Raw genomic sequence first — 21205 nt, 5'->3', positions numbered from 1 at the left:
AATCTGTATGGAGCCTTCACAGTGTTTTTCACAGTTTGTATGAATGTTTGATCCTACTAAATGACCTCATGAAGGCAGAAACTGGGTCTGTTTTGCTTACTGATGCATCTAGAATCCAGCACAACATCTAGCACATTAATAGGGCACTGAAATATTTGAATAGACTTCTTGTGATAAATACCTCAAACTATAGTACTTAGTTGAAGTGTGAGTTCTGCAAAAATTCAAATGAAACTGTACAATCTAATTACTTGGGACTATTTTCACATTAGTAGAAACAATCACTAGATGAGTATTCTTGTGCTCTCAGATTTGCCACCTTTTAGCTGGTGACTTCAGACAAAACTTTGAACCTCTTGAGGTCTCAAGTTGTTCATTTGTATATGAACACAATAGTAACCACTCCTTCCTAATGTTAGCTTTGTGAACCTCAAAGGATTACATAAAACATAGAAATTTGTAAAATACAGGGGCGCCTGGGTGGCTCAGTCGGTTAAGCGTCCGACTTCGGCTCAGGTCACGATCTCGCGGTCCGCGAGTTCGAGCCCCGCGTCGGGCTCTGGGCTGATGGCTCAGAGCCTGGAGCCTGCTTCCGATTCTGTGTTCCCCTCTCTCTCTGCCCCTCCCCTGTTCATGCTGTGTCTCTCTCTGTCTCAAAAATAAATAAATGTTAAAAATAAAAAAAAAAATTTGTAAAATACAAATGTGAGGGATGATTAATACAATACCTATGTTCTCTAGAAGAGTTGTGATTTAAGACCTGCCAGACCAAAAAAAAAAAAAAAAAAAACCAAATGCTTACAACAAAAGGACTCATTTATTTTTAATGTTTATTTTTGAAAGAGTGAGGGGTGGGGGACAGAGGATCTGAAGCGGGCTCTGTGCTGACAGCAGAGTGTCCAATGCAAGGCTTGAACTCCCAAACCATGAGATCGTGACCTGAGGTGAAGTCAGACGCTTAACTGACTTGAGCCACCCAGGTGCCCCAACAACAGGACTTTTAAAATATGTTTCTAGCAAGATCATCCATGGAAAAAAATGCAAAGAATCAAGTATTTAATACTTAATTTTTATCTCCCTTCTGTCCTAACCTACTCTGACTAAAAAGAAATCAGCTTGAAGGGTCTTTAAGCTCTAAAACATAAAGTAACACACATATGATGAAATAAAATCTGAGATACTTAACTGATTTAAAGCATTTAAAGGTGTCAGGTCCAAAGGAAATATATCCTCGGTACTAAAAGAACTTGTAGATATGATTTCAGAAATGCTGTGGAAAACTGAAAGGTTCCAGAATAGTGAAAATGCACAACTTGCTCAGTTTTTAAATTTTTAAAAAGATGGGGTGCCTTGGAAGCTCAGTGTCTGTCTCTTGGCTTTCAGCTCAGGTCATGATCTCAGGGTTAGCGAATTCAAGCCCCAAACTGGGCTGTGCTGGACAGCAAGGAGCCTGCTTGGGATTCTCTCTCTGCCCCTGCCCTACCCATTCTCTCTCTCTCTTTCTCTCTCAAATGTTATGTCCTAGAAACTACTAATAATTTATTTCACTTTATGAACAAGTTCATTAGAGACCAGCATAGTTCCACTAAAGCACTATTTAATAGACTGTTTACACTAGTCATGAGATACACACCTTTGACTTTTAGCCATCAATCTGCTGAGAAACATACATGCGTATACATAATTAGTTCCATAAGCCCTCTAGAGTGATAAGAACAACAATGTAGTGCATATACAAGAAGGAATAGCTTCTTGTATCAATCTACATTTTATTTTGACAGCATTAATAAACAGATCATGGAAATGGACATTCAGGTTATTTAATAAGGTTTCATGGTATTGTTACACTTAAATCATTAATTCAACAAACCAGTATTAAGTACCATACTTTAGTTCCTGCCCTCCAAGTACTTACTTTGGAAAGGTAGGAGAAACAAATTTTAACAATGTAGTACAATGTGTGATGTGCTATGATGGAACGAAGTAAAGGGAGCCTTGAGAATATCGAGAATATCGAAGAGGGATACTTTAAGAGATAGGCGGTTTGTCTGGGAAAGATTTCTTAGCAAGGGAACACTGGAAGTGAGACTTAAAGGATACATAGGAGGTACTACATAAAGAGAATAAAGGAATTTCAGACCGAAGGAACAGTGGGAGAGAAGGTCCATGAATAGCATGAAGGATTTGGGAAACAGCAGTTCCAACAGACTAAAACAGAGGCACTATGGTGGGATAGATAATGCAGGAATCCAAACCAGAGCTAAGAATTCAGACTGTGAAAAACTGTCTTTTGAGTGCCACCTTAAGGAAAATGAACTTTATCCCAAAGCAGGGAAGTGTTTCAACAGTCGGGATGATTCATAATTAATTGAACAATCATACCAAAAAAGGCTTGTTGATGGAGCTGTATCAACCTGAAGGGATGTCTCTAACATACTATAGAATCTTGGCTGGACCCAATTCCATTCAATATTTTACCCATAAAATTAATGAAGAGATGATCTGCTTTGCAGATAGCCAGTGTAAAAGAAGAGTCCAAAAGATCTTGACAGGGTGAAACAATGGAAGAAATTTTGGGATTTCAAGATAAAATAGGACACTGTTGAGGATAATTATAAAAAGAGTTCCATATTGAGAACATTTGAGTTAGATGGCTCCTGACATCCTTGTACTTCCAAAATTCTATGAGTCAATTTCTAAAGAATATTGGTCTTCCTTTAAATACCTAGGTCTTCTAATTTCTTGAAGCTCATTTACTTGGCAATAATCTACATAAAAGCACCTAGTGTGCCTGAAACATAGTATTGTTTTTTCTTTCTGTTTGTTTCTCCTTTTCTTCCCTCAGTCTTACTGAAAAATAGTTAAGTAGAAAAGGATAAATCATAGTAAGCCAGTCAGAAGAGAATGTTTACTTCACTTAGGAAGGAGTGTTATTTTTTAACTTAAGTAAAAATAGGAACTAAGCAACGTGTTTCATCAAATCTAAACACCAGTAATTGTAAGACACCATTATATGTACCACTAAACAAATTTAAAAGATCATTACTGATCTTAAGACACCACAATATCAGAGATGTTAAAATGTGAAAAAGTCACCATAGAGTTGATGAAATATGTCTTTATGTGGGGGACAACCTCACTGACTCAGTTGGTGGAGCATGCAACTCTTGAATTCGGGGTGGTAAGTTTGAGCTCCATATTGCATGTAGAGATTAGTTTAAAAAATAAAATCTTTTTTAAAAAAGAAATATCTTTGTGAGTAAAATGGTAATGAGCCTCAGTGCCACACTGGTCTTAAAGGGGGATTATTTTCTCAAACATTTCTTTCTCAAACGCAAAGTGTACACCATAATTACATAATATGCCCCTTTAGTAATCAAACATTTTGTGGTTTATAGGCAACTAAATGTTAGGGCTAATTTGTAGCATTATTTACTTTTCTATAAGTTCTTAATCTAATTAAGCATCTGAGCTGCAAAGTCTTTAAAAGTTGATTTTAGTATAGTTAGAGAAACCACCTCAGAAAAAGCAGATTTAAAACTCAAAAGTCCATCAGTAAATCTTTTTTCACTGAGTTCTGTATGGCTGTCAAAATGATTTCACTGGTGAACAATGTAGATCTCAAAGACTTTGACTAAGTGGATATGAGTGGAACAGGCGAGAGCCTAGGGTAACTTCCAGGTTTCTGGCTTGAGCAATTCTGGGTAGTGGTGATATTCACTGAGATAAGAATTGGAAGACAAGGAGAAGGGGACTTGGAAGAAGGTAAGTGTCAGTATTCATTTCCATTACACGCTGGCTATCTTATTTGAGCTGGGTGTGATTTGCTGTTAGATTGAGACAGATCTGTAAGTTGTTTCTTCATTAGTGATTACAGGATTGTAAGTAGAGTTGGAAGAAATTTTTTTTTTTTTAATTATTTTAGAGAGAAACAGAGCACTAGAAGGGGAGGGACAAAGAGAGAGGGAGACTGTAAAGATTGGGAGACACAGAATCTAAAGCAGGCTCCAGGTTCTGAGCTGTCAGCACAGAGCCTGATGCAGGACTCGAACTCGACCTCATGAACTGAGAGATCATGACCTGAACCAAAGTCAGACACTTACCTGACTGAGCCACCCAGGCACACCTAGAATTGGAGGAGATCTTAAAAATCACTTAGTTCACATCCCCTTTCTCCCCTTATTCATCCCCCAAACCATGAATTCTCTTCATACTCCTCCTGTGAAAAGACCATCCAGGGAGATTAAATTGTTTAACCTCTGTCTCAGTCTCAATTTCCCCACAATTATAAAATAGAGACTGTTCCCTACCTCAGATAATTAGATCAGGTAACAGATATAAAATACTAGTGCCTAGCAAGTGTTCAATAAGTATCAGCTTAAAAATGACAATGTTGTACAATTTGTGACCGAATAGACTGTGAAATCAATTTTAGTGTGTAGTGACCAGCAATTAAACGTTTTTTTAATGATTTTCTTTTTAAGTAATCTCTACACCCAATGTAGGACTCGAACCTAACAAACCCGAGATCAAGAGTCGTATGCTCCACCAACTGAGCCAGTCATGTGCCCTGTGACCAGTAATTTAAAGAAGTGAAATAGAACATATAACATGTAGTATGTGTTATTTCATAAAAACTTTGTTCCTTTTAAATGTGGGCATATATGAGCATGTGTGTCCTGGGTCACAATGTGAAACTGTAGGTCAGGTGGATATAAGTTTGAGAAACAATGAAACACACATTAGTTCTCTTCTTCCTTTGTTGAAAGAAGAGAAAGTCTGAAAGCAGACTTTATTAGGAGATTAGTACTCTGTGAAATCTTGGAAACTATATAGTATGAGGCTGTATTTCTCTCTGTAAAATATTTTTGCTCCCAGCTTGTAGCACAGTATTTGGTAAGCAGGTGATACATGCACATTGCTTAAATCGGAAACTAGAAATAGTATGAAAATATACAGAGACTAGTTTTTAATCTTTTCTGCTTAGACTCTATTTGAAAACTTGTTGGAAGTTTTGGGTCCTCTTTCCAGAAGTGCCAAGCACACACAATTTTTCAGATTCCAGGGAATTCTTGAAACCCCATCCACCACTTTCTAAAGGTCTATGGACCTTGAGTTTTTTGTTCTGGTTTAAACCGAAGTATAGTTGACACACAATGGTACACTGGTTTCAGGTGTATAATATAGTGATTGGACAACTCTATGTTATACTCTAGGCTCACCATAAGTGTAGCTACCATCTATTACAATACCATTGACTATAATCTCTATGTTGTAAGGGAGTTAGTTATTCATTCCATAACTAAAAGCCTGTACCTCCCACTTCCCTTCACCCATTTTGCCCATGCCCCAACCCCGGACCCGAAGGCATAGAAACCCGAAACTAAGATGTTTCACTTGTGACTATGAGGGTATGAGGTCAAGAGCGAAAGAAAGATCAGGAAAAGGTTAATTTTTAAATTCGCCTATAAATCCCACGATTCCAGAGCTTAAGTGCTAGGGAGGCATAGGCAGGGACAGAAAGAAGGGTGCAGTCATTAGCGTTCCGGTCAAAGGATGGCGGAAACAACTTTAACGTTTCTTTTACATACGTTATGTCATTCAAGTGCCACAAAAATCCTGTGAAGATGAAACTGCAGGTCAGAGGGGCTTAAAGATTTAATCGGAAAGGATAAAAGTGATAGATTTTGGAAGAAGAAACTGAAAGCAGCATTTTAAATCTTCGGGAATGCAGTTAAGGGGACGGGAAGGAAGAGGTGGGACCGCGCACGCGCACCGTTGCATCAGCGCGGACGTCTCTGGGTTTCCTTTGCAGACAGCCTTCCTCTCAGTCCAGTACGGTGGCCGACGGGAGCCAGACGCTGGGGATGAATGAAGGTGCTGGGTGCAGGTTGAAACAGTCCCCTCCGCTTTCCCCTCCCTTCAGTGCGGTTTCTGCCTTTGTGCGGTGTCCCCATCCAGCCCTATCGCACTGCCGACCCCATTGGTCCCGGCGTCTGGGTTTTTGGTGCCTGTGTCGATTCAGGGCACAGCTGGGTTTGGCGAATGCGGATTTTCGCCTAGGCCCAACTTTGGGCCGCGCTCTCGATTTCTACCGTGTCCCGCCTGTAGGGCGCGGAATCGGTGTTGAGTCCCGGGAGGTTGGAGGGTAAATCTTGAGGTATGAAGCTTCCGTTTCTCAGGCCTCAGCTCGTTCTCCGGTCCACGTCGGTCACTGGCCTTCCATTTCTCTGCCAGGGGGACTGGTTGGTTCTCGTTACGCTGAGGGCGAGACCTGTGAACACACACCGGTCTTGCTTGGCGCCACTGCTCCCTCAGCCCGCCCCTGTGTTAAAAGGCCAGCTCCTCTTGTTTAAAAACAAAGTAGCGTTTCTGCCCACGACTCTGTTAACCCATGATTTTGCTAGTCTGATGGATTGGAGGGGATGGCTTTGGCCACCTGCTCCCTGCCTTTTTTTTTTTTTTTTTTTTTTTTTTTTTTAAGCTTCTGATTAGTGAAGATAAGAGAAGTGCTCAAGTGGAACTCATCCTTCTCCCATAGCTAATTGTAGCTCCACAGCAATTTTTTACCAAGCAACCCAGGGGACATTAGGATAGTGTTATGGCCTTGAGGACGTTGAGTCTGGCATTGCTTCTGCCTAGTGAGATTTAGCAGTGCATTTATTGACTGGTGGAGGGTGGGAAAGAGAAGAGTAAGTTTTTTACATTGGTTGGATAGGCATAAGAAGCTAAAGAGATATGGACGAGGAACACATTCTTCTTAACTATACTACTTTTATTTGCATTGCGGCGCTCAGATGATTGATGCAGTGGAGAAAGTCTTGGACTGCGATTTAATAGATGAGGGTTCAGCCTAGGATTTTGCCACTAGTAGTAATCATTATATGTCTGTTACCTAATCTCTCTGGGCTTCATATTTCTTCTTTGCAAAATAAGTATTAGAAGATCCCGAGGGCTGGAAGAAATGTTAATATACTCTGCTTTCTTTTTCATTTTCTAGGTGGGAGTAAAAACATAGGGAGCCTTCACATGTGCCTGAAACATAGACAACATAGAGGCATATTAAAGATAGACCACACTTCTTAGGGTTTTTAAAAAGAGGGGCATTCATACATGTAGGAGTTATACACCTACTTTCGTTTTTTTTTTTTTTTACCATTAGGATCAACAGTGATAATGGCTGAGTGTACAAGCCTTCAATTTGTCAGCCCTTTTGCTTTTGAGGCAATGCAGAAAGTGGATGTTGTTCGGTTGGCATCTTTAAGTGATCCAGAATTGAGACTTCTTCTGCCCTGCTTGGTGCGAATGGCACTTTGTGCTCCTGCTGACCAGAGCCAGAGCTGGGCTCAAGATAAAAAACTCATCCTTCGTCTTCTGTCTGGAGTGGAAGCTGTCAACTCTATTGTTGCATTGTTGTCAGTGGACTTTCATGCTTTAGAACAGGATGCCAGCAAAGAACAGCAGCTTAGGTAATGTTGTGTTATATAATATGTGGACTGGGATTTACTCAGATTTGTCAAAGAAGAGGGAGTCAAATATTTTTTGGAGATTTTAGGACTTTTTATTGGATGCACTTCCCCAGAAAAGATTGAGAATCTGAACTTTGGAGAGCATTTTACTTAGTTCTTTTCTATTTATAGTTAAAATTCTAGAATTCCATATTCTAAAATGTGTAGAGAATTTTGGCTACACATATTGTATACATGCTAAACTGAATAGGCCAGTTGGTCTCAGTGGGAAGTGGGTAGGGTAAGTTCCCCTAAAAGTAGAAGTATTTACTGGAGTCACCTGGGAGGCTTTTTAAGCTTATATTGATTTTCCCAAATTCTGGGCAGTTGTTTGGTCCTTTCCTGCTTATTGTGAATCCAAGAGTGAGCAACTGTTCATGTAAGTGGGTGTTAACTATTAGCTGGTGTCTTTATATAGGTTGTGAATCCCTGAAATAGGCAAACTAAATAGTATTTCAGAAGTATTATTTTCATGAAATGTATGAAAATAATTCATACATTCTTTTGTAGATTATTTCAACAAAAGATAATTTTATGCTATTTTTGTGCCAGTGTTCTCATAATTGTTGTACACATTTGTGCTTTATTAGGCATAAACTTGGAGGAGGCAGTGGAGAGAGCATCCTGGTATCACAGCTTCAGCATGGACTGACATTAGAGTTTGAACACAGTGATTCACCTCGTCGATTGCGTCTTGTGCTTAGTGAGCTGTTGGCAATTATGAACAAGGTGCATTTTTAAAAAAATTTTTTAGAGAGAGAGAGAAAGAGAGAGTAAGTAGGGGAAGGGAGCAGAGGGAGGGAGAGAGAAAGAGAATCTTAAGCAGGCTCCACGCTTAGCGTGGAGCCCAACACTGCCTGGATTCCATGACCCTGGGATCATGACCTTAGCTGAAACGAAGAGTCAGATGCTCAACCCACAGAGCCACCCAGGAACTCCAAGAGGCATTTATTTTAATCACACCTCAAAATATGCATGATTTGATGTCTACACATAAAAAGTAGAAACACAAGCAAGAAGGCAGGCAGGTTGTATACTCTTCTACACATACTTCTTTTTTTTTTTTTTTTTTTAATGTTTTATTTATTTTTGAGACAGGGAGAGACAGAGCATGAACAGGGGAGGGTCAGGGAGAGAGAGAGACACAGAATCTGAAACAGGCTTCAGGCTCTGAGCTGTCAGCACAGAGCCCGACACGGGGCTCGAACTCACGGACTGCAAGATCATGACCTGAGCCGAAGTCGGCCGCTTAACCGACTGAGCCACTCAGGCGCCCCTCTTCTACACATATTTCTATTTGTTTTGTGTTTTCCTTTGAAAGGCTTAAAGGGGTATATATTAATATATATATAAATAATATAATAATTATATAATACTATATAATAATAGAATATAATGTATATAATATATAATTATATATAATGTATAATTATATTATTATATAAGTAATATAATAATATACAAATAAATAAACTTATGGATATATATATAAAATATTTAAGTTTATTTACTTATTTTGGAGTGGCAGAGAGAGAGGGAGAGAGAATTCCAAGCAGGATCTGTGATGTCAGAACAGAGCCCAAGGTGGGGCTTGAGACTATGACCTGAGCCAAAATCAAGAGTCAGATGCTTAACTGACTGAGCCACCCAGGCTCCCCAAAAGGCTTAAAAAGATATTAAATGCTTACCTTAAAGGCTTTCTTTCTCTAACTACTATTTTTTCTCATTTATACCTATGATGAATTTTCTATTGTAGGGTTTTTTTTCTGTATGGATTCCATATAATGCCTTTTTGATATTTAGAAGGGTACGTAGCTCAAGACTTGTACAAATTACCAAATTTGATAATACCTTTATAGGATGTAATTTCCCTCATAAAATATTATACAGCATAAATATAAAATATATGTGATTTCTTTTTTTTTTTTTTTTTAAATAGGAAATTTATTGTCAAATGGGTTTCCATACAACACTCAGTGCTCATCCCAACAGGTGCCCTCCTCAATGCCCTTCACCCACTTTCCCCTCCCTCCCACCCCCATCAACCCTCAGTTTATTCTCAGTTTGTAAGAGTCTCTTATGCTTTGGCTCCCTCCCTCTCTAACATTTTTTTTTTTCCTTCCCCTCCACCATGGTCTTCTGTTAAGTTTCTCAGGATCCACATAAGAGTGAAAACATATGGTATCTTTCTTTCTATGATTTATTTCACTTAGCATAACACGCTCCAGTTCCATCCACGTTGCTACAAAAGCCATATTTCATTTTTTCTCATTGCCAAGTAGTATTCCATTGTGTATATAAACTACAATTTCTTTATACATTCATCAGTTGATGGACATTTAGGCTCTTTCCATAATTTGGCTATTTCAACAGGATCTTTATATTAAGATGGCTCATATCTTAAGCCCAGAGTTTCAGAGGCAAAAGTTCTTTACTGTTAGAATTTCAAGGTCAATTTGTTTATAATAAAGTTTAGTTTTGGGGTGCCTAGGTGGCTTAGTCAGTTAAGCATCTGTTGCTTGATTTTGGCTCGGGTCATGACCTCACGGTTCCTGAGACTGAGCCCTCTATAGGGCTCTGCACTGACAGCTTGGAGCCTGCTTATGATTCTCTCCCCCCGCCCCCCCCCCCCCCGCCCCTCTCTCACTTCTGTGCACATGTATGTGCATACTCTCTCTCTCTGTCAAAAAAAAAAAAAAACTTAAAAAAACTTTTTTTCTGGGGCTCCTGGATGGCTCAGTCAGTTAAGTGTCTGACTTTGGCTCAGGTCATGATTGTGCAGTTCGTGAGTTCAAGCCCCATGTTGGGCTCTGTGCTGACAGCTCAGAGCCTGGAGCCTGCTTCGAATTCTGTGTCTCCCTCTCTACCCCTCCCCTGCTTGCTCTCTCTCTCTCAAAAATAAATAAACTTAAACAAATTTTTTTAAAAATTTTTTTTCTAAAAATATGTTTAGTTTTATACATTGTGGACCCAAACCCTCTAAATTCTATTTCCAGAGAAAATACTGGTGGTGGTGGGTGGTACAGTTAGTCAGTTTTGGATAGTTTTTAAGATATGTTAGAAAAAAAAAAAAAAAGAAAAAAAAAAGAGATATGTTAGAAATCTTTATTTTTTTATTTTTTTATTTTTTATTTATTTATTTATTTTTTTAATTTTTTTTAATGTTTATTTATTTTTGAGACAGAGAGAGACAGAGCATGAACAGGGGAGGGTCAGAGAGAGGGAGACACAGAATCTGAAACAGGCTCCAGGCTCTGAGCTGTCAGCACAGAGCCCGACGCGGGGCTCGAACTCACAGACCGTGAGATCATGACTTGAGCTGAAGTCGGCCGCTTAACCGACTGAGCCACCCAGGCGCCCCTTTATTTTTTTATTTTTAAAAATTTATTTGTTTTTTTAAATTCCAGTATATGTTAGAAATTTTTTAAAAAATGTTTTTTCTATTACAATTATTTCTTTCTACTCTCTTCTATACTAATAGTCTTAATTTTTTTTTTAATTTTTTTTTTTAAGTTTATTTTTGAGAGAGGGGGGAGGGGTAGAGAGAGAGGGAGACACAGAATCCAAAGCAGGCTCCCGGGCTCTAAGTTGTTGGCACAGAGCCCGATGCGGGGCTCAAACTCACGAAACTGGAGATCATGACCTGAGCTGAAGTCGGATGCTTAATTGACTGAGCCACCCAGGTGCCCCTAATAGTCTTAATTCAATCAATATTTTCCCTACATCTTTTTCTTAATACCTAACTTGATGGCTCTAGTAAAATAAGTGATCTTTGTCCTCTGGGAGGTTTCCAGTTTTTCAGTTCAGAACTCTGTAGCAAATGGAAAGTGTGATGAAACTGCTGTAGGATATTTTTTAAAAAGTTGGGTACTTCTGTTGACCTACATTTTTATTTTTTGGTTTTCCTGCAGTTCATTTGGAATTGAACATCATTTATATTTGTTATACTGCTTTAAGTTTACTGTTTTTTGCCTTTTATTGAGCTGCAACTTTTGTAGGTGGCATTCCTAGTTCATTTGTTTGGCTTGTCTTTAATTCCAGATGTTTCCAAATATTTATATAGAAATAAATTATTGAGACCCAGATTGCCATGTCTGAATAATAATTAATGTGACTAATTGTGATTACATTGGCTCAAATTTATCCAATACTGCATATTCTGCTGCAAGTATATTAATGACATATTAAGAGACATGATCTGTAAGCTCAACGATAATTATAAAAATAGTGAGGGCTTATCTGAAATTAATAGAGTTCATCATTTCTTTTATTTGTTTTTCTTTTTTAAGGTGTCTGAGTCCAGTGGAGAATTTTTTTTTAAGTCATCTGAGCTATTTGAGAGTCCAGTCTATTTGGAGGAAGCTGCAGATGTACTTTGTATTTTACAAGCAGGTAATGACTACTAAGATACATTACAAATATAGTTTCTTGTTATATGATACTGTGTAACTTCTTAACTTTGAATATTGTGTTATTTTACATATTTTATAAAAATATACCTTAAAACATTAAGATAAAAGTGGCAAATAATAGGACAATGATTTAGTAAATTATATTATATCCATAGTATGACATGTTATGCAGCCATTAACAGAGTGTATTTGAAGAAATTTAATGATTTTTGAAGATGGTCATAATATGTAAGTGAAAAAAGCAAAGGGTAAATTGATAAGTGGAATATAAAAAGCTAAAAGTTACGACAATGCCTGTGGGAGGATTAAAATATTTCAGTTTACTAATTTTGAATGGGATTAAAAAGGTGGAGGACATAAAAATGCAAAGATTTTCATGCAAGTAACTCTTGACCAACACTGCCGACTGTAGCAGTGGCATTGTTCTATATTGTGCTTTCTAATACAGTAGCCACTAGTCACATGTAGTTACGGTTTACTGGACATGTAGCCAGTGTAACTGAGCTATTTTTAATTTTATTTAATTTTAATTAATTTAAGCTTATTTATCCATTTATTTGTTTTTGAAAAGGTTTTATTTTTAAGTACTCTCTCTACCCATTGTGGGCCTCGAATTTACAACCCTGAGATCCAGAGTCTTGTGCTCTATGGACTGCACCAGCCAGGTGCACCAATTAATTTAAATTTAAATAGCCACATGTGGCTGGACAGTTTGTTCTGGACTGTGAAAAGAAAGTACCTTAATTTATTGCTTTTTTCCCCCTAAAGTTATTGCTCTTTTTTTTTTTTTTTTTTAATGTTTATTTATTTTTGAAGGAGAGAGAGACAGTGTGAGTGGTGGAGGAGCAGAGAGAGAGGGAGACACAGAATCTGAAACAGGCTCCAGGCTGGGAGCTGTCAGCACAGAGCCCACTGCGGGGCTCGAACTCATGAACTGTGAGATCATGATCTGAGCCAAAGTCAGACGCTCAACCAACTGAGCAACTGAGGCGCCCCTAAATTTATTGCTCTTAAATGATGTTTGTGAAATATCACTCCTTAGTAACGTTGATTTTGTTTTCTTATAGAGCTCCCTTCTCTGCTTCCTATAGTGGATGTAGCTGAAGCTTTGCTACATGTTAGAAATGGTGCTTGGTTCTTATGTCTGTTGGTGGCCAATGTTCCTGATAGTTTTAATGAAGGTAAAACATAATTTTAAAATAGGATATTGAAGAGATTTGCTGGTGTAGGTTCAAGACCTATTTTTTGAGCTACAAAGAAATATTTATGGGCTTTCATTTGAGATTTTATCTCTGGAAAGTTTATTAGTGAGTATTCATTGTAGAAGTATTGGGTTTAGAAGATTTCAAAATTGTTTTGAGATTATCAATTTAAATATGGTAAGTATGCAATAGGGGTACCTGGGTGGCTCAGTTGGTTAAACATCCAGCTCTTGGTTTCAGCTCAGGTCATGATCTCACGGTTTTGTGTTTGAGCCCTGCATTGGGCTCTGTGTTGACAGTATGGTGCCTGCTCGGGATTCTCTTTCTCCCCCTCTCTCTGCCCCTCCCTCATTCACAATGTCTCTGTCTCTCTTGAAATAAACTTAAAAAAAAGAATGCAACCCAAAATTTTTTTTTTTTGCCCTTAGTCACCAGTGCAATAATAGGACAGTAAAAAATACTAAAGAACTAGAAGATATAGCCCTATGCTTATGGAGCAGTGGGAAGAAGACATGTCTGTGAACTAGCCAGAATACAATACAAGGCATAAGTAATCAGAAATAGCAGCAATCAAACCCTTTGGTTTTTAGCCTTATTGTTGTCAATTTACAGAAAAGGATAGAGTCAAAACAGAAAATCAACTAAAATTTCCACCTCTGTTTCAAACTACTACTGATTGAACATTGTTTGGATCTGTGTGATATTAAAATAAAAACATTCATTGAGCAAGGTTGTGAATTGGGAGCCAAAGAGGAAAAAGCACTGGATCTGGCGGTTGTAATTTCTAGTTTTGTCACTCACTTTTTGTGTAATCTCCATCAAGATACTTCCATTCTATAAAATGAGATATTAATAATAACATTTCCCTTACATTTTTTTTTAATGTTTGTTTTTGAGAGAGAGAGAGACACAAGCAGGGGAGGGGCAGAGAGAGAGGGGGACTGAGGATCCAAAGCCGGCCCTGCACTGACAGCAGGGAGCCTGATGCAGGATGAGATCATGATCTGAGCCAAAGTCAGATGCTTAAGTGACTGAGCCATCCAGGTACCCCTCTCTTATATTTCCAAGAGATTTATTGAATATATCATAAGGTATGTAAAAGTTCTTTGTAAAAACTGTCTTATTGTTGATTTTCTGTCTGTATTGTTTATCAGTTACTAAGAGAGGAATGTTGACGTCTCCAAACATAATTGTGGATTTGTCTATGTCTACTTTCATCTTGTTTTTGCTTCACCAATTTTTAAAAAATATTTTATTTTATTTTTTATTTTGAGAGAGAGAGTGTGTGCATGCGGGCTGGGGAGGAAGAGAGAGAGAGAATCTTTTTTTTTTTTTTTTTTTAGAGAGAGAGGGTATAAGTGAGTGAGGGGCAGAGAGAGAGAGAATCCCAGGAGGGGCAGAGGCAGAGAGAGAGAAGTGGGACTCACCCAAAGCAGGTCTTGTGTTCCCCTGAAGCGGGGCTCCAGCTCACCTGAAGTGGGGCATGAGCTTACCCGACGTGGGACTTGAACTCATGAACTGTGAGATCATGACTTGAGCTGAAGTCAGCTTAAAGACTGAGCCACCCAGGTTCCCGGGAGAGAAAGAATCTTTAAAAAAAAATTTTTTTTTAATGCTTATTCATTTTTGAGAGACAGAGCATGAGCTGGGAAGGGGCAGAGAGAGAGGGAGACACAGAATCCAAAGCAGGCTCCAGGCTCTGAGCCATCAGAACACAGCCCGACACGGGGCTTGAACCTGTGAACTGCGAGATCATGACCTAAGCCAAAGTCAGACGCTCAACCAACTGGCACCCCCCGTGAGAGAAAGGCACCCCCCGGGAGAGAAAGAATCTTAAGCAGACTCCACACTCAGCGCAGAGCCTGGTGAGGGGCTCAATCCCACCACCCTGGAATCATGATCTGAGATGACATCAAGAATTGGATTCTCAACCAACTGAGCCACCCAGAAGCCCTGCTTCATTAATTCTGAAGCTATGATTGGGTCCATGTACATTTAGGATTGTTATATCATTATGATGAATTAAGCCTTTTTCATTATAAAATATTCTTCTTTATCCTTGGTAATATACCTTCTTTTGAAGTGTACTTCATTAATACAGTCATAGCAGCTTACAATTAGTGTTTGTATGGTATATATCCATCTTTAAAAAAATCTGTATCTTGGGGCACCTGGGTGGCTCAGTTGGTTAAGCGTCCGACTTCCGCTCAGGTCATGATCTCGCGGTTTGTGAGTTCGAGCCCCACGTCAGGCTCTGTGCTGACAGCTCAGAGCCTGGAGCCTACTTCGGATTCTGTGTCTCCTTCTCTCTCTGCCCCTTCCTCACTTGTGCTCTGTCTCCCTTTGTCTATCAAAAATAAATAAATGTATAAAAAAAATTAAAAAAAAGTCTATCTTTAAGGTGGGTTTCTTATAGACAAGTATAGTTGAATCTTGTTTTTTAAAAAAACTTAGTTGCAGTCTCTGCTTTTGGAGTATTTAGACCATTTATGTAGATCATTCAATGTGATTATTGTGGTAGTTAGATTTAAGTGTATCATCTTGTTATTTGCTTCCTTTTTCTTCTTTTCCTTTCTTCCTTTGGATTGAAATTTTTTGGGATTCCATTTAATCTCAACTACTGTCATATTAGCTTTATGTCTTTGCTTAATTATTTTCTTGGCATTTACATTTCTTTATTGTTGTTGGGTTTAAATTTTTTTTTAATATTTATTTTTGAGAGAGACAGAGAGAGACAGAGTGTGAACAGGGGAGGAGCAGAGAGAGAGGGAGACACAGAACCCGAAGCAGGCTCTAGGCTCTGAGCTGTCAGCACAGAGCCTGACGTGGGGCTCAAACCCACGAACTGTGAGATCATGACCTGAGTTGAAGTTGGATGCTTAACCAACTGAGCCAACCAGGTGCCCCTCCCCTTCTTTTAGCTCTTTAAAGATGTTGTTATATTGTCTGTGGTAGTTTTGATTTCTGTTGCTCTGTATATGTTTCTGTTTACCTCTGGCTGCTTTTATTTGTCTTTTCTTTGTGGCTGCTTTTAAGATTTTCTCTTTTCCACTGGTTTTCAGAAATTTGCTTATGATGGATCTCAATATTATTTCTTTGTGTTTATCCTGCTTGAAGTTTATTGAACTTCTGGTTTTATAGTTTTTATCAAATTCAGAAAAATTTCTTCAAATATATTTTTGTTTTCCATTCAGTTTTTCTTTCTGAGACCCTAATTATATTTGACTACTTGGTATTGCACCACAGGTCACTGTTCATTTTGTCTCTTTTCACTCTTTGCTTTATTTTGACCAGTTTCTTTTGCTATGCTTTCAAATTCCCTGATGATTTTCTTCTATAGTGTCTATTCCGCATAAATGATTAATTCAAAGACTGAAGAAATTCTTTTTAACATTCTACTTAAAAGCTTAAAGTAATAGAGGGTATTAAATGTTCAGTTTGTAGGGGTCTCATAAAAAATGGAGAACGACAAGATGAGGAAAGTCTTGGAGGAAGGCGCAGGACAGATGCCCTACGCTTCTTATGTAAAATGAATCCTTCTCAGGCCCTCAAGGTCCGAGGCATGGTGGTAAGAGATATTATTTTTATAAGACAGAAGCCTTTGTATTATGACCAGGAACTTTCCCAAGATGATTTGAGAATCTTGTAGAGATTTGGAATTACTTTCCTTTCTGGGTTTTTGTGTTTTGTGATATGTCCTCCTCTAAACTTTAAAAGCTTTAAAACATCTAAACACTGAAGTGTCCCGGCTCTTTTCCTTATGAGATTGAGTTCAGTTTGTTTTCTTTGCTGTGTTAGGTAGAAGAATGTCACTTGCCAGGCCTTGGAGTGGCTTTGACATTGGATCATACTAAAAATGAAGCTAGTGAAGATGGAGTGAGTGACTTGGTTTGTTTTGTTAGTGGTTTGCTTCTTGGAACAAATGCAAAAGTCCGGACTTGGTTTGGAACTTTTATCCGAAATGGACAGCAGGTGAGATTAAAAATATTTATAGGCTAAAATTAGAACTACCCTACAACCCAGCAATTGCACTATTAGGCATTTATCCATGGGATACAGGTGTGCTGTTTCAAAGAGACACATGCACCCCCATGTTTATAGCAGCATTATCAACAATACCCAAAGTATGGAAAGAGCCCAAATGTCCATCGATGGATGAATGGATAAAAAAAAATGTGGTGTGTATATATATATATATATATATGTATGTGTGTGTACGCACACACACACACACACACACACATATACATACAATGGAGTATTATTCGGCAATCAAAAAGAATGAAATCTTGCCATTTGCAACTACGTGGATGGAACTGGAGGGTATTATGCTAAGTGAAATTAGAGAAATTAGACAAAAATCATATGACTTCACTCATGAGGACTTTAAGAGGCAAAACAGATGAACATAAGGGAAAGGAAACAAAAATAATATAAAAACAGGAGGGGTACAAAACAGAAGAGACTCATAAATATGGAGAACAAAGTGAGGTTTACTGGAGGGGTTGTGGGAGGGAGGATGGGCTAAACGGGTAAGGGGCACTAAGGAATCTACTCCTGAAATCATTGTTGCACTATATGCTAACTAATTTGGATGTAAATTTTAAAAAATAAAAAATAAAAAAATAATATTTATAGGCTAGGAATCAGGATATTTTGGCAACTAGTAAAAGAGGAAGAAACACTTTTAGAATGATGTCATTAGACCAGTGCTTCTCACACTTTTAGTCTTAGGACCTCCTGACATTTTAAATCACTGAAGGTACCAAAGGGCTTTTATTTATGTGCTTTTTTACTATTGATATTCATGATATTAGAAATAAAACTGAAGATTATGAAATACTTACCTAATTCTTTAAAAATGGCAAAAATAACTTTTTAATAATAACCCTATTAAATGTGAACATATTTTTAATGAAAAATAACCATATTAAAAAAAAAAACTTAGTGAGAAGTGTATTGTTTTATATGTTTGCAAATCTCTTTAATGTCTGGCTTAGTTGAACATTTGGAAAACTGTGTTGTACGCTTGTGAGAAAATGAGGGTAGAAAAGGCAAATAATGTTTAAGGAGATATTTTTAACCTCTGGACTCTGAAAGAGTTTTGGGAATCTCTAGGGTTCTGGGACAGATCCATGAGAATAGGTCATCAAAATAAGTTGTTATTATAGTCTATAATTTTAATATGTATCTTTTTTTATTATGGTAAAATATACATGATATAAAATTTACTGTTTTAATCATTTTTAAGTGTATAGTTCTGTGGCATTAATTACATTCACAATATATTGCAACCATCACCACTCTTCATTTTCAGCACTTTTTCATCATCTCTAACAGAAACTCTGTACCCATTAAACAATAATTCCCTATTTCTCCTTTCTTTCAGCCCCTGATAACTTCTTTCTACTTTCTGCCTCTATGAATTTGACTATTCTAGGTACCTCATATAAGTGGAGTCACACAATATTTCTCTTTTTAGGTTTGGCTTGTTCTATGTTTTCAAAGTCCATGCATGTTGTAGCATGAATCAGCACTTCCTTTTCAAGGCTGAATAATATTCCATTGTATGTACATACTACATTTTATTTTTTCATTCATCTATTGATGAATATATATTATATTTTGCAACAGTTTTTAAGTTGCAAAATATTTCACTTTTTCAAAGAACATTTCATGGTAACTCTGAAAAGAATCTCTATGAAGGAATCTATGCAGACTGACTTTTATCTTGTTGATGTCAATGAATTAGACGGTAGCATATGTACTGCTTAGTCCTCCAGCCTATATATTTTTTAAGTTTATTTGTTGCTTTTGAGAGAGAGAGGGAAAGAGAGAATCCCAGGCAGGCTCCACACCATCATTGCAGAGTCCAGTGCAGGGTTCAAACTCACAAACTGTGAGAACATGACCAGAGCTGAAATTGAGTCAGATGCTTAAATGGCTAAGCCATCCAGGTGTTCCCACTAGCCTATTTTTTATGCTGCTGGCTCACCATACTTTTCTGTAGACAAGTTCTACTTTATTTCTAGCCCATTTGAGAACTAGTTTTAAGCCTTGATTTTTAAGGGGAAGTTAACATTTATTGCGTACCTTCTATATGCACTGTGTTAAGCACTTTGGTATGCTCCTCTTGTTTGTGATTGTCCTTTATGTGCAGTAAATTTTTCTTATTTGAAGCTAATGTTATTAAAGCAGGTTTATCATATTTTACTTAGAACCATTTTAAAAATAATAACTGACATCTGCCTAGTTCTTTACAATTTAGAACTGCTTTCATATGTGTTACCTTTGTTCATTCTTTCATCTATTTAACAGATACTGTATGCTTGCTATATGTCAGGCACAATGTTAGGCCCTGCCAAGTAATAGATGACTAAGATGTTATCCCTGCCTCAAGAACTATGAGGGTGATAGACTTATAAACTCCTCATTACAACAGCCCTGGAGTTAAATATTACTATTATTATTTTTTAGCATTTACTTATTTATTTTGAGAGAGAGAGAGACAGAGACAGAGAGAGAGCGAGCCAGTGGGACAGGGGCAGAGAGAGAGGGAGAGAGAGAATCCCAAGCAGCCTCCACAGTGTCACGCAGAGCCCAATGCCAACTGTGAGATCATGACCTAAGCCAAAATCGAGTCAGATACTCAACCTGAGCCACCCATGCACCCCAGGAGTTAAATATTATTAATATTCATTTCCTTGTCATTAAGGACATTGGAGTTCAGAGAGTTAAGTGTACATAGTTAATAGCAAAGCTTTGTTTAAACCCAAGATGTCCTGTCTCCAAGATGTGAGCACTTTCTACTGTATTACATATGACTCTGTTAGTTAGTCATTATGTATTTGAAAGTATTTAAATGACATTTTACAGTTCAAATTGTCATTAACTTAGTGTTTTCTGTATAGCCAATCTGGATTAGTGTGAATAGAGTGTTCTTCAAATGAATCAGTGAATTTTCAGTTTTTAATCAGTTGGTTAAAATGAGATTCTACAGTTACAACAGGCTCTTCAAAAGGGTCAATTTCGGGGCGCCTGGGTGGCTCAGTCGGTTGAGCGTCCGACTTCGGCTCAGGTCACGATCTCGCGGTCCGTGAGTTCGAGCCCTGCGTTGGGCTCTGGGCTGATGGCTCAGAGCCTGGAGCCTGCTTCCGATTCTGTGTCTCCCTCTCTCTCTGCCCCTCCCCTGTTCATGCTCTGTCTCTCTCTGTCTCAAAAATAAATAAACGTTAAAAAAAAAAATTAAAAAAAAAAAAGGGTCAATTTCAAGTGTTTAACTGGGGAGCTTTGTTTGAATGTCCTTTTGACTTGGTAAGTGCTCCATGCTCTATATTTTTTACAGAGAAAAAGAGAGACCAGTAGTTCTGTCCTTTGGCAAATGAGAAGGCAGCTTCTTCTGGAGTTGATGGGCATTCTTCCCACAGTAAGAAGTACCCGCATTGTGGAAGAAGCTGATGTGGAGATGGAGCCCAATGTGTCTGTGTATTCGGGGCTGAAAGAAGAGCATGTTGTGAAAGCCAGTGCACTCTTACGTCTGTACTGTGCTTTGATGGGGATCGCTGGACTCAAGTATTCAATAATTTGATATTTTACCTTTTTATTATTTTATTTTCTTGTTTTTAATTCCAAGAAAGCGAGCCAAAGGCCTTTTATTCAGAGGATTTGGGTTTTCTAATGGGCTTAGGTAGCAGGCTGGCTTATATCAAGAATGAAGTCCTTATATCAAAAACATTCCTAGGTGGGATGTATCCATCTATTTTTGTCAGATTGTAAATAGTATTATGTGAATATGGGAAGGGCCAGAGCAGTTTAAGAAATGTATGACTTTAACACAGCTTGACATGACTATAGTGAATGATCTGTGAGTGATGCTTTACCTAGCCCATGTAGCTAGTTGAAGTAAATCTCTCCTGTGTTTCCTTTCACAACTGAAATCATAAATTATTTAAAATAGATATATTGTGATTATATTTATTCATTTATTTTTAACATTTATTTATTTTTGAGAGACAGAGAGAGAGTATAAGCAGGGGAGGGGCAGAAAGAGAGGGAGACACAGAATTCAAAGCAGGCTCCAGGC

The 21205-nt window shown here is 38.0% G+C and overlaps 1 protein-coding gene across 3 annotated transcripts in view; it reads left to right on the top strand.

Annotated features, from left to right (window-relative positions):
• Positions 1–5822: 5822 nt before the first annotated feature.
• INTS2 (integrator complex subunit 2) overlaps positions 5823–21205 on the top strand; it is a 60504-nt gene continuing 45121 nt past the window's right edge. Inside the window, exons 1-8 of one of the 3 annotated variants that reach the window (XM_042915865.1) lie at positions 5823–5877; positions 7163–7469; positions 8099–8237; positions 11798–11900; positions 12988–13101; positions 16560–16690; positions 16921–17094; positions 20468–20694. In XM_042915865.1, the coding sequence (XP_042771799.1) occupies positions 5868–5877; positions 7163–7469; positions 8099–8237; positions 11798–11900; positions 12988–13101; positions 16560–16690; positions 16921–17094; positions 20468–20694 (1205 nt within the window). In that variant the 5' untranslated portion in view covers positions 5823–5867. Of the gene's footprint in view, positions 5891–5913; positions 6161–7162; positions 7470–8098; positions 8238–11797; positions 11901–12987; positions 13102–16559; positions 16691–16920; positions 17095–20467; positions 20695–21205 lie in introns of those variants that run through there. The other 2 variants (XM_042915863.1, XM_042915866.1) reach the window with 2 other exon arrangements.

This window comes from Panthera leo, chromosome E1 (assembly GCF_018350215.1).
Source record: "Panthera leo isolate Ple1 chromosome E1, P.leo_Ple1_pat1.1, whole genome shotgun sequence".
Classification (NCBI taxonomy): Eukaryota; Metazoa; Chordata; class Mammalia; order Carnivora; family Felidae; genus Panthera; species Panthera leo.
This window is presented reverse-complemented; position numbering and strand designations above follow the sequence as displayed.